This window comes from Hypanus sabinus, chromosome 10 (genome assembly GCF_030144855.1).
Source record: "Hypanus sabinus isolate sHypSab1 chromosome 10, sHypSab1.hap1, whole genome shotgun sequence".
NCBI classification, from domain to species: domain Eukaryota; kingdom Metazoa; phylum Chordata; class Chondrichthyes; order Myliobatiformes; family Dasyatidae; genus Hypanus; species Hypanus sabinus.
The window spans coordinates 72,038,705-72,052,814 of record NC_082715.1 but is presented as its reverse complement, the minus strand read 5'-3'; the positions used below and the strand labels follow the sequence as shown (position 1 = coordinate 72,052,814).

At 38.7% G+C, this 14,110-nt stretch overlaps 1 protein-coding gene across 1 annotated transcript in view; it reads right to left on the bottom strand.

Annotated features, from left to right (window-relative positions):
* The window catches only part of LOC132400744 (CUB and sushi domain-containing protein 1-like), a 2,029,389-nt gene that overhangs the window by 122,106 nt on the left and 1,893,173 nt on the right, over positions 1-14,110 (bottom strand). Inside the window, exons 54-55 of the mRNA XM_059982042.1 lie at positions 13,879-14,052; positions 5,831-6,019 (exon numbers count right to left, since the gene is read on the bottom strand). Coding sequence (XP_059838025.1) covers positions 5,831-6,019; positions 13,879-14,052 — 363 coding nt within the window. The remainder of the gene's footprint in view (positions 1-5,830; positions 6,020-13,878; positions 14,053-14,110) is intronic.

Sequence of the window (14,110 nt, the reverse complement as noted above, 5' to 3'; positions counted from 1 at the left end):
GGGATATCAAAGGTTAAGTTCTTTTTAACATAGAGAGCGGTGGATGTGTGGAATATTCTGGAAGAGGCAGACACATTTGTGACATTTAAAAAACTCCTAAATAGGCACAAGGACTTCAGAAAGACAGAGGACTATTTGGGAGGGATGGGTTAGATCAGGGGTCGGCAACGTTTACCACTAAAAGAGCCAATATGGACCCATTTCCCACAGAAAAGAAAACACTGGGAGCCACAAAATGAAATAACACTGCATACAACGGTTTTTTTTTGCCTTTATGCTATGTATAAACAAACTATAATGTGTTGCATTTTTGAAATTGATGAACTCCTGCAGAGAAAACGAAATTACATTTCTGCATGCAACAAAAACATTTTGAACTCCGAAAAAAAGACATTGGGTTGAAGGTTACTACATAGGTAGCCTACCTTGGATCGAAGAATTAAAAGAAAGCGCGCACTGGTGGGTGTCAGGCATTGGCAGTTGTGATGTATATTAATAGCGATAAAAAACACGTTGTAGCGGTGTAGCGCTACACGCAGCGCTAAAATAAAGACTGCAGTCAAAGGTAACTTTATTCGAACTAAACAGCCTTGCTTTAAAGCCTCCCTCAACCCGTCCCCATGGGCGCGGATGCTCCAAAAGACACGTACTCACAAACCCCCGTAGGCTATCTCCCTTAGTCGGAACGGTGGCTAATTGTTCGGATGTGCCAGGAAACGGTGTCTCCGCAAAGTACAAGATCACCATAATCTTCAAATTTCGAATTACATTTCAAAAGCTAACAAACCACGGGGAGCCGCATCACAGAGATCAAAGAGCCGCATGTGGCTCTGGAGCCGCAGGTTGCCGACCTCTGGGTTAGATTGACATTAGAGTAGGTTATAAGGTTGGCACAAAATAGTGGGTTGAAAGGACTGTACTGTGCTATAATGTTCTATATTTTAACTCAGCGGGTCAGGCAATAATTAAAGAGCCAAAGAGACTGTCAACATTTCCATCCATAGCTATTGCCTGTGCTAAATTCAACTGCTTTGGTGATCTCTTAATAATGAAATATATTGTTCTAATTAAATAACAATATATTTTTATAATTTATTGTATTATTAATTAAATATAGTTAATACAATAAAATATTGTTTTGTAATGCCCAAGCCTGAGCAACTCGCTTTAACATTAGAACATGATAATTATTTATCATAACTAGAATAACCCATTGGAGGAACCAACATGTCAGACCACATCTCTGGAAATGAATAAAAAGTCAACATTTTGGGGTGAGAACTTTCTTCAGGACTAATGTCCAGTCCTGATGGTCTGAATTAGCGACTCCTTAAATGCTGCCAGAACTGTGGAGTTCCTCCATTATTTTGTGTGTGTTATTCTGGATTTCCAGTTTCTACAGAATCTCTTGTCTTCATGAATTGTGATTACCATGTTTACTCTGTGAGTTTCATCCATACAAGGAATTTCTTTGCTCCCCAGTTTACGTGATAATAAACTAACATGAATCTGAATCTGTTAATTTTCAATTTAATAATATACAATAATTCAGCATTTTCAAATGACTGGCAATCTTTGAAACTGCATTTTAAATACATGGAGGATATTCCAACTGATGTATAAATATCTTTAATTTTTTAAAAAACATTTGAAGCAAAGTGAAGTACACAGTGAACAGTGGGGCACTAAGGCAAGTGGTAGAACAGAGAGATCTGGGAATACAGATCGATAGTTCCTTGAAAGTGGAGTCACAGGCAGATAGGATCGTAAATGGGTGGTCAAACAACACAAAACTGACGCAAGGACATAGAGGCAGAAAGGTGCTGGGAAAAAGCTAGTAGCATCATGAATGATCCCACCAACTCTGCTCAAGAACTGTCCTTTTCCCATCAGGGAGGAGGCTATGTAACATATGTAGCAGAACCACCAGATTCATAAATAGTTCTTTTCCCCATGCAATAAAGCTAATCAACATTTCTACACTCTAACTCACCCTTCCCCCCCAAACACCACTAATTACTCTCTACGAAGGGAGGAAGGCAAGAAGGAAGGAAATTATAAGTCGGTGGTTAGGGAAGTGTTGGAGTCTGTTTTTACAGATGAGGTTTTGAGGTACTTGGAGACTAATGATAAAATAAGTCAAAGTCAGCATGGTTTCTGTAAAGGGAAATCTTTCCTGACAACTCTGTAAAGAGTTCTTCGAGGATGTAACAAGCAGGGTGGTAAAAGGAGAGGCAGTGGATCACATTTACTTGAATTTTAGAAGACATTTGATAAGGTGCCACACATGAGGCTATTTAACAAGATAAAATCCTATGGTATTATAGGAAAGATATTGGCATGGATAACAGAATGGCTGACAGGCAGGAGTCAGTCAGTGGGAACAAAAGAACCCTTTCCTGATGGCTGCCAGTGACTAGTGGTTCCTTAGAGCTCAGTATTGGGACTGCTACTTTTCACATTGCTTGTCAATGATTTAGATAATGGAATTGATGGCTTTGTTGCAAAGTTTGCGGAGATACGAGGGTAGGTGGAGGGGTAGGTAATGCTGAAGAAGAAATGCAATTACAGCACGACTTAGACAAATTGGAAGATGGAAAACAGTGTTGGGAAAAGGATGATTATGCATTTTGGTAAAAGGCACAATAGTGCAGACTATTATTTAAATGGGGAGAAGGTTCAAACATCAGAGGTGCAAAGGGACTTAGAGGTCATGTGTAAGACTCCCAGCAAGTTAATATACAGGTTGGGTTGTGGTAAAGAAGGGAAATGCAATGTTGGTATTTCTTTCAAGGGGAATAGAATACAAAAACAAGGAGATAATGTTGAGCTTTTATAAGACAGTAGTCAGGCTACATTTGGAGGATTGTTAACAATCTTGGGCTCCATATCTCAGAAAGGATGTGTTGTCATTGGAGAGAGTCCAGAGGATATTCACAAGGATAATTCAGGGAATTAAGGGGTTAACATATGAGGAGTGTACGGCAGCTTTGGGCCTGTATTCACTAGAATTCAGAAGAATGCGGGGGGGGGGGGGGGAATCTCATTGAAACTCACCAAATGCTGAAAGCAGCCTCAAAATTGAGGGGTGACACTTTAGAACAGAGCTAAGAAGGAAATTATTTTGGCCAGAGAGTAGCAAATCTGTGGAATGCTTTGCCACTGTCTCTGGTAGAGGCCAATTTCATGCATATATTTAAGATGGAAGTTGATCATTTCCTGATCAGTCAAGGCATCATAGGATATGGTGAGAAGGAAGATGCATAGATAGGGTTAAGTGGGATCTGGGATCAGCCATGAGTGGAGCAGACTCGATGGGCTGAATGGCCTAACTTTGCTCCTATGTCTTATGGTCTTATTTCCTGTCAGTCACATTATGTACAGGGGCACCTGTGACCAGCATCATTTTATGGATGTACAATCAATCTATGTATATAAAGTATCTTAGTACCATATTTATTGTGTTTTTACTAATATTGTGTTCTTTATATTTTGTTTTTTTTGTGCTGCATTGGACTTGGAGGAAAATTATTTTGCTCTCCTGTACTTGTGTATAGCAAATGATATTAAACAATCATGAATAGCTTTATTTGTCACATGTACATTGAAAGATGCACTGAAATCGGCCATTTGTGCCAACAGCCAACACAGTCTGAACATGCCAAACTACTAGCATTGTCTGTTGATTTTTAATTTTATCTGGAAAGTGCAGATAGATGAGACTGTTTGAGGCTGAATTGGATGCATATTACTGAACCAACTAGAAATTAGTTCATCCAAAACCAGCAAGAAGCAAAGCTGCTAAGTCCATTGAATGGATGAGCAATATTGACAATGGTGTTCCAAAGGTTAACAATTGTGGCTTCATTGTGGGCTTTTTGAGTAATTGAACTTCCAGTAATACAAAGATCACAGTTCCTTAATGGAGGTGGAAAGGAATTTGTGAGCCTTAGAGCAGGATTTTGCAAAAGATTGATTTGTGGATTGTGTAGGTAGTAAGGCAGGCAAATACAATGTTAGCATTCATTTCGAGAGCACTAGAATATAAAGTCAAAAATGTAATGTTGAGTAAAACACAAAGTGCTGGAGTAAATTGAGATCAGGCAGCATTGATGAAAAGGAATAAACAGTAGGAATTTGGACTGAGCCCCTTCATCAGGGTGCATCAAGTTCGTCACTGAGGCTTTATAAAACATTGGTCAGACTACACCTTGAGCATTGCATGCAGCTTTGGGCCCCATATCTAAGAAAAGAGGTGCTGGCATTGAGAGGGTCTAGAGAAGGTTCACAAAAATGTTCCTGGGAAGAGCTTTCAATGGCTCTGGGCCTGTGCTTGCTGGAGTTCAGATGAATGAAGGGGGCAGGTCATTGAAACACATTGAATATTGAAAGACCTAGATAGAATCGGTTAAAAACATGTTTCCATTAAATGGGAGAGTCGAGAATCAGAGGACATAGGCTCACAACACAAGGACATTCATTTAGAACAGAGATGAGGGGGAATTTCCTTAGCCAGTGAGTGGTTAAATCTGTGAAACTCATTATCTCAGAGCGCTATGGAGGCCAGGTTATTTGGTATAGTTAACTCGGAGGTTGATAGGTTATTGATTTGTAAGGGCGTCAAAGATTATGAGAAAAAGTGAGGAGAATAGGGCTGAGAATGAAAATAAATAAGCCATGATAGAACAGCCTAATTATGCACCTACGTCTTATGGAATAGTGCACATGGCAGTTGTGAAGGCAAAACCAGTTTCTTTGTTTCCAAATCAATCCTCAACTCTTAAGGCTTCTAGTCTCTTCAATATGTCTAGAGGAACTTGAATCCTATGAATGGTTTAATGTATAAATGATATAAAATTCTTGTTATAGTTTTTTTTGGTTTCAATGGTAAGATCAGATTTATTTGTCCCATGTACATTAAAAATCATGCAGTAGAATTTGTTGTTTGTGCCACTGACTGACACAGTCCAAGGATGTGCTGGGGGCAGCCCACAAGTGTAGCCATGCTTCCAGTGCCAAAATAACATGCCCACAATTTACTAACTCTAACCCTTACATTTCTGAAACTTAGGAGGAACCCAAAATCACTGCCTTCTTTATTTTGATGGGACAGCATTTGCTGTACAGGCTAGAAGGCTGGTACAGAGTGGACATGGTGAGACTGTTTCCAAAAGCAGGAGTTGTCTAGGATCCGAAGACACAATTTCAGAATAGAAGAACATCCTTTTAAAACTCAGATGAGAAGGAACTTCTTCAGTTCTTTAGAACAGAAACAAGGAGGAGCTTCTTAAGTTGTTTAGAACTGAGACAAGGAAGAATTTCTTCAGCCAGAGGGTGGTAAATTTGGGGACTTTTTTGTCACTGACAGCTGTGAAGGCTACATGTTTCGACAGAGATTGATAGGTTCTTGATTGGTAAGGGGTTCGGGAATAGGGACTCAGATTTTTGTTCAACCTGACTTGCTGATAGAACTGAACAGATTGAGTGGGGTGTTAAACAGACATTGGATTGATATCAATTCTTCTGACTTCCTTTTGTAAAATTTCATTAGTAATTCAATAATTTAATAATTTGAGTCTGTTGCTTCATTTTTACTACACAGAACCCTTAATTTTTCTTCTTATATGCATTAAACCAGAGAAGGAATCGCTGTTGTTGCTAGGTATGTTCTGGCTTTTTTTTCTGTTCTGTTGGGCATTGTGAATATGGTCTATTGGCATCGGAATGTGCGACAGGTAGCAAAATAAGATACTGGGGGGAAAAAAAGTATTTCAGAACTTAACCAGAACAAGGAAAATGGTCCTTTTCTCCATGGTCAGGTCCTACTTACATAAGCAGCTTGGGCGAGCTCGGTCCCACAAGCCATTCACCTGGCAGGTTAACACAGCTGAGCCAAGGAGGTAGAAACTCCATTTACATTGGTATATCACACTGCTTCCAAACTTGAAACTCTGCAGTTGATCTTCCTGTCCCAGACGAATGGCGTTCTCCACATACCCAGGATCTGTACAATTTATCACTGTAAGTCAACAGAGCACATGTTAGGACGCATCGAACAGTGAAACTTCAGAATTGGAGAACATCAGTAGAGAATACTTTGAGATAGAAAAAATGGGATCTTGCTTAAAATTATCAGTCAATGCTGAACTCAGCATTTCTCTGCATACCTGCTTGTGTTCTATGGAATGTCAAGAAACAAGTCCAATAGTTGCTGATTTTTGCTATCACCTTGACAACTATGTTATGACTCTAGGAGTTCAAAGGTGCAAAATGGATATTCTTCATTGTATATAATCAAATTCTCTGATTGCGATTGATATACTTATCCAGACCCCAGAGGGTTATTGCTAACCTCAACTCTGCAGTACTGCAGCATGATCCTTCCAAGGGATGACTCTTCCTTCTGCAAGTCATTGGTATGACGTTTATAATTTGCAAGAATTGTACCTATGCTGTGAAAATCTTTGTACTTTGTATTTTAGGAATCTTTTGTAATTTGGAAATCTTGTATAAGATTAAAACCTCTGTGTGTTTTATTTTTAAGAATAATTTGTCTCTAAAATAAAATAAATTATGTTTAAGCTACTTTGTTAGCTGGAAGTAGCTCCACCTTGGTAGTGAGGGGAGATCCCACTCCTCAGGTAGTGATTATTGATAGCTGGGCCTCAGCATGAACACTTAAGCAGTGAAGTGAACTTGTCATTAAAATGTAGGTTAATAAAAAGTCAGGGTACTCAGGTATGTTTTTATATGGTAGGACTTAAAGTCTGCTCCAAGGTTTATTTCATTTTAGAGTTTGCAGGCAATGGATTCAATATCATCACAGACAGATGTATCACCTGTATCCTGACTGGTTGCATCACGGCTTGTATTAGGGTTAGGAATGCAAGAGGCTTCAGACCGTAGTATTGAAAGGAGGATCTGCCTTGGGAAACAACATCTATCATTAAAAATCCCCACCATATGTCATGCCATCTTCTCACAGCTACCACTGGTCAGGTGGAACAGAAGCCTGAAGCCCCACACAACCAGGTTCAAGAAGAGCTACTTCTTTCAGCCATTAGGTTGCTGTATCAACCTGCACAACGGTAATCTTAGCTCAGCAGCAAAACATTATTAACTACTTCTTGCACTACCATGGGCTACCATAGTATGTCTCACTAAGGTCTTGCTCTTGCATGGTCTTTTCACTATTCAGTTTACTTTTCCCAAAAATTATGCATATTGTAAGAGCTGAAGGAGAAAAGGGCTGAATGAATTCAGTCTCATTACCAGTACCCCCCCCCCCCCCCACACCACCTTCCCCATCATCTGATCTCACCTGTCACCTACACACAGGAGATTCTGCAGATGATGGAAAATGAGTGGAAAATGAGAGCTACAGACACAACATGCTGGAGGAACTCAGCAGGTCAGGCAGCATAAAACCAAATAAATTATTTTCCCCTCCCCATTGCCTTTTCTTCAGTTCCTCCCACCATCTTACTCTGGCATCTTCCTCCTTCTATTCCAGTCCTGATGACGAGTCTTGATCTGAAATATCAAAAATATCAAATGTTTACTCCCGCACCCCCTCCATAGATGCTGCCTGACATGCTGAGTTCCTCTGGCACTTTGTGCGTGATGCTTTGATAATATGTGTTACCCCAAAGACAATAAAAGCAAAACAGGTATTGGAATTAGTGCATATTCACATTAAGTTCAGTCCAGTGAACACATTATACACATCCATATCACAACAAAACAGCAGATACCAAATAAATACACTGAGTGCATCTTCATGGTATTCTTCTGCTGTAGTCCATACTTCAAGGTTTGACGTGCTGTGCATTTAGAGGTGCTCTTCTGCACACCACAGTTGTACTTCAGTTGCTGTAGCCTTTCTATCAGCTTAAACCTCCTCTGGCCTCTCACATTAACAAGGCATTTTCGCTCACAGAACTGCTGTTCGCTGGATGTTTTTTTTTCCACACAAAACTCTAGAAACTGTTGTGCATGAAATTCTTGGGGTATCAGCAGTTTCCAAACCACCCCATTTGGCACCAATAATTATTCGACAGTTAAAGTCACTTAGATAATATTCATTCCCCATTCTGACATTTGGTCTGAACAACAGCTGAACCTGTTAACCATAGCTCTATATGTTTATGCATTCAGTTGCTGCTACGTAATTGGCTGATTAGGTATTTGCAGTAACAAGCAGGTGCACTTAATAAAGTGATCACTGAGTGTAAATTGATAACTCTCAATAAAACAGAACACATATGAACTGCTTAATATATTGACTTAGTTGGTCGATATACAAAACATTTGATATTTTATGATTTCACGCATGGCTTCCTTATTTGCTGATGCATAAAAGATAATCAAGCTACCTGCCAAATATGTAATTCACTCCAATATTTTTATGACAGCCATGGAACTTTCACGCTTAGATACTTTAATCAAAGCTCTCCAAGTTCAGCATTTTGAAAGTGCATTGGACTGTGAAGTCAATTCTATTTTATACACCACATATATCCAACTTAACTTGTGATGTGAACAAACATCATTACAGTGGCAAAAGATTTTTTTTTGTAAACAATTGGATTTGGAGTAACGGCCTCACACACTCAATGACGTCAATTTTCGTTGCTTCGGCATTAAGGCCATAAGACATAAGAACAGACTTAGGCTATTCAGTCCATCTGGTCTGCTCCACCATTCAACCAGGACTGATTTATTACCTCTCTAAACCTCATTCTTCTTCCTTCTCCCTGTAACCTTTGACACACTTAACAAATTAAGTATCGATCAACCTCCACTTTAAATATACCCAATGGCTTGGCCACCACAACCAACCGTGACAGTGAATTCCATAAATTCACCACCCTCTGGATAAAGAAATTCCTCCTCAGCCCAATTCAAAATAGATGACCCTCTCTTCTGAGGCTGTGCCCTTTGGTTCTAGACTCACCCATTATCGGAAATATCCTCTCCGTATCCACTCTATCGAGGCCTTTCAATATTTGATAGGTTTCAATGAGATCCCCCCCCCCCATTCTTCTGAACTCCAGTGAGCTGTTAGTATTGTGCAGAATGAACGTAAGTGCATTATTTTGATGTTTCACTTCATTATGGTTCACTAAGGTTGTCTGTTTTAAGAGGTTCCGTTTGGTTTCTGCATGTTTCTGAGTCTAACTTACCATTTTCACCTCAAGAAACAGTGGGAATGTGGGAGCACTGTTGTCGCCAGCTGAGAAACAGATCAACGTGGTACGTAACTTTGTTCTTAGAGTACAAAGTTAATGGTAGCATTCTTCGTAGGGTGGAGGAACATTGAGATCACAGGATCCATGTCCCTGGATTCTTTTAAGTTGCCATGAAATTTGGAAGGGTGAATAAGTCAAATCAGAATCAGGTTTAATATCACTGCCATATGTTGTGAAATTTTATTGTTTTGCGGTAGCAGTGCATTGCAATACATATTAATTTAAAAACACAACTTATCAGATAGAATACATATACATAATTAAAGTAAGTAATACACACAAAAAGAAAGCAAAAATAAGTGAGGTTATTGTCCATTGTAAAATTGTCCAATGGACAATGAGAAGTTTCTAAAAAGTTGAGCGCATGTCTTCACACTCCTGTACCTTGTTTTTGATGATAGCAATGAGAAGAGGGCATGATCTGGGTGACGGGTGTCCTGAATGATGGATGCACTCTTTTTGAAATATCGCCTTTTGTTGGCCTTCTTTCGTCAGGGGACTGACTTCAGGTGCCACGTGGTATTGTTGCAGCCTGATTAAAATCTAGTCAGATCACATTCTGGTTGCCTCATGTGGAAGTGGATGTGGAAGCTTTAGAGAAGGTTCAGAGGAGATTTGCCAGGATGCTGCCTGATTGAGGATAGGCTGAGAGATGACTTGCTAGAAGAGTACAAATTGATGAGGTATTGATAAAATGAGCAGCCAGTACTATTTTTCTGAGAGTACCAGTGGCTGTTGTGAGAGGATATTAAGGTGATTGGAGGAAAGTATAGGGGGATGTCAGAGGAAGGTTTTTTTACACACAGAATAGCGAGGTCATGGAATGTCCTGCCAGGGGTGGTGGTAGAGGCAAATACATAAGGGACACTTAAGAGATTTTTAGATGGCACATGGATGAAAGGTAAAAGGAGAACTATGTGGAAGGGAAGGGCTAGATTGATCTCAAAGGAAGTTAAAAGTTCAGCACAACATTGTGGGTTGAAGTGCCTGTACTATGCTGCAATCTTCTATCTTCCATAAGTAGAATAAAAACATTCTTTCGACCACTCCAAAGTGAGAATCAATTGAACTGAAAATGCAATAATTTCTCCTCAGTGGTCATTATAATCTTTGACCTTAAAAACACAAACAAAATGCAGTCTATGGAATAAGGCACAGTAGATGATCTTATAGTGCATTTAGAGATTGGCAGGTATGATAATGTGAGCATCACTGAGTCGTGGCTGAAAGAAGATCATATTTGGGAGCTTAACATCCAAGGATACAGATTGTATCAAAAAGACAAGCAGGTAGGTGGAAGGGGTGGATTGGCTTTGTTGGTCAAAAAATGAAATAAACTACTATAAAAGAGTATAATCTAGAGGGAGATATTGCAATTCTTAACTGGTGTACTGATTTTAATGATTTAAATGACTCTGATTTTACACCAAATAAATTGGATGTTAGATTTAAGGACTGGACAGCTAAAGGAATAACAGTTCTTTGCAACATAATAAAAGAAGGAACACTGTTCAGTTTTGAAATGCTTAAAGAGAAACACTTATTAAAAAAAAAACAAGATTTTTATCGGTATTTACAGATGTGACAATATGTTAAAAAGATGCTTAAAAATGTAACCAAGGCAAGTACATGCTTGATGGAGCTCTTTAGAAAAGCATATAATTCAGATAATGGTAGTAGAATCATTTCAAGCATGACTAAGGGATTGTCAAATCTTAAAACACATCCGACTTCATACATTAAAACAAAATGGGAGAAGGAAGGATAATTATATCTGAGGAAGAATTGACAACAATATGGAGATATCAATGGAAGTGTACCAATTCACAGAAATGGAGGGAGTTTGGATGGAAAAACTTGATAAGATATTTTATTACACCATCTCAGAAATCCCATTATGATGGTAACCTCTCTGTTTGCTGGAGAAATTGTGGAAATCAAAATGCAAATCATTATCATATTTTTTGGGACTGCCCTGTTATCAAAAACTATTGGAGGGGGATACGCAATGCCCTACAAGACATCTTTAAATGTGAAATACCCTTGGAGATTAAGACCATATATTTTGGATATACACCTCAAGAATGGTTGAAAAGAGATAAATATTTAATGAATATACTGATGGTGGCTGGTAAAAAGACCCTTACTAGGAAATGATTATCTTTAAATATTTTATCAACTTTAAATACATGGATGGAAATTACAATGGACATTTACAAAATGGAGAAGATAACAGCATCTGTTAATCATAAGCTGGAACAATTTGAATCATACTGGGAAAAATGGTTTAACTACATAATGCCTCATAGGTGCGATTTTATTCTCACAAATGAATGAATCTGTTGTAAAAAAAGATCACTCCCTACTTGTACATAGTTCTTTCCTTTTGCTTGTTTTTTCTTTCCACTCTTTTCTATAAGTGTATACCCCAAATAAATACTTTGTGGAGATTTTGTGATATAAATGATTATATGATATATATGTACAATGTCTGAAATATATCTTATGGAAATGTTTGTTTGATGAACTTCAATAAAAAAAATAAATTACAAAAAAAAAGAAATAGAAAATATAGGATCAGAAGATGTAGAATCCTTGTGGGTAGAGATAAGCAGCTGAAAGGATAAAAAGACCCTGATGGGAATCATGTACAGGCTTTCAAACAGTAGACAGTAGCCAGAATGTGGGATATAAATTACAATGGGAAATAGAAAAGATATGTAATAAGGACAATGTTACTATAGTCATGGGGGATTTCAATATTCAGGTAGTTGGGAAAAAGAGGTTGGTGCTGGATCGCAAGAGAGGGAATTAATAAAATGCCTATTAGATAATTTTATGGAGCAGCTTGTGGTTGAGAACACTAGGGGAAAGATAATTCCAATAGGTATTGTGTAATGAACCAGATTTGATTAGGGATCTTAATGTAAAAGAGCCCTTAAGAGGTAGTGATCATGATATGATAGAATTCACCCTGCAATTTGAGAGGGAGAAGCTAAAGTCAGGTGTATCAGTATTACGGAGGTGTAAAGGGAAATACAGAGGTATAAGAGAGGAGCTGACCAGTTGATTGGAATTGACACAAGCAGGGATGAATGCAGAACAGTAATAGTGGTGTTTCCGGGAGCAACTTGGAAGGCGTAGGATAGATACATCCCAAGGATGAAGAGTATTCTAAAAAGAGGATGAGGCAACCGTGGCTGACAAGGGAACTTTACTTTGAACTTTGATTTGTCAAAATCAGCTGATTAGTTTCGATTGAACTGTATTTTCTCCCTGTTCACTGAAGTCTTTTTTTCCTTGTCATGGAATCATGGAGAACTACAGTACAAAAGCAAGCCCTTTGGTATATCTAGTCCATGTCAAGCTATTATTCTGCCCACCTCGATCATTATTCTCCATACAACTCTCATCCATCTACTTCTCTGAAGTTCTTTTGTGTTGCAGTTGAACCTGCATCCACCACTTCCACTCACAACAAACTCTGAGTGAACAAGTTCCCCATCATGTCCCCTTAAATATTTCACCTTTCACTCTTAACTCATCACTTTTAGTTCTAATCGCACTCAGTCTCTACCCCTCATACTTTTGGATGTCTCATTCAAGTCGTCCCTCATTCTTCTATGCTTCCGTGAATAAAGTCCTAACCTATTCAACCTTTCCTATAATTAGGTCCTCAAGACCCAGCAACATTGTTGCAAATTTTCTCACCGCTTTTTCAGTCTTATTGATATTGTATGTTCATCAATGTCTTTTTTCTTGTATACAATATAAATTCTGTGTGAGATTCTTTCTCATTTATAGACATTAACCAAGCAAAGATACTGCTTACAGTATTGACTTAAATACCACCAGAGGTGCATTTTGAAATGTTGTACATTTCTCTCTCATTAATAAGGCATTTTCACCACAGAACTGCAACTCACTGGATGTTTTTTGTTTTTCTGGACCATTCTGTATCCTCCAAGAGGACCACAACCTTGTCGTAGTTCGGAGGCTTGCATGCCTCACTGACTTGGAGATCTATGTTGGCTGGTGCCAAGACCTTGTGATTTGGTAGGATCACCTATGCCAAACAGATCAAAGGGTAGAGACCAGACTAAGAATAGTCCACTGGTCTTCCAGTTTCAGGATTCAGCTCAGGGCTAGCAACTCTGAATGGTAAAAAATAATTGTTATGAAAACAGCAATGAATAATCCTTCTATATCTGTGCAACTGGATGGACAGACAGAGATAGTGGACATTCAACGCTGCCCTAAACACCAACAACATTACAAGCAGTGCACATACTCTTCTCTATAAACTCTAGAGACTGTTGTGCATGAAAATCTCAGGAGGTCAGCAGTTTCTGAGATATTTAAACCACCCCGAATAGCACCAACAATAATTCCATGATCAAAGTCACTTAGGTCATATTTCTTCCCCATTCTGATATTTGGCATGAACAACTACTTAACCTCTTGACCATGTCAGCATACTTTTATGCATTGAGTTGTTGGCACATAATTGGGTGATTAGATATTTGCATTATTGAGGTGATGTACAGGTGTACTTAATGAAGTGGCTACTGAATGTAACCTCTTAGATTAGAATACATGTGAGAAAATATGCAGAAACCATTCTTACCTTGACACGTTGGCAATGGGCTGCTCCACTGACCATTCGCTCTGCACTGAGCTCTCAATGCACCTTTCAGTGAATATCCCTTGTTGCAGGTAAAGTTGACAACATCATTGAGATTGAACTGGCTGCCATTGGTTTTGCCATGAACTGGGTTCCCTGGGTGACCACAAGTGATGGCTGGAACAAATTTAATGTTTAATTTTTATTTTATTAATTTAATGTATAGATACAGCAC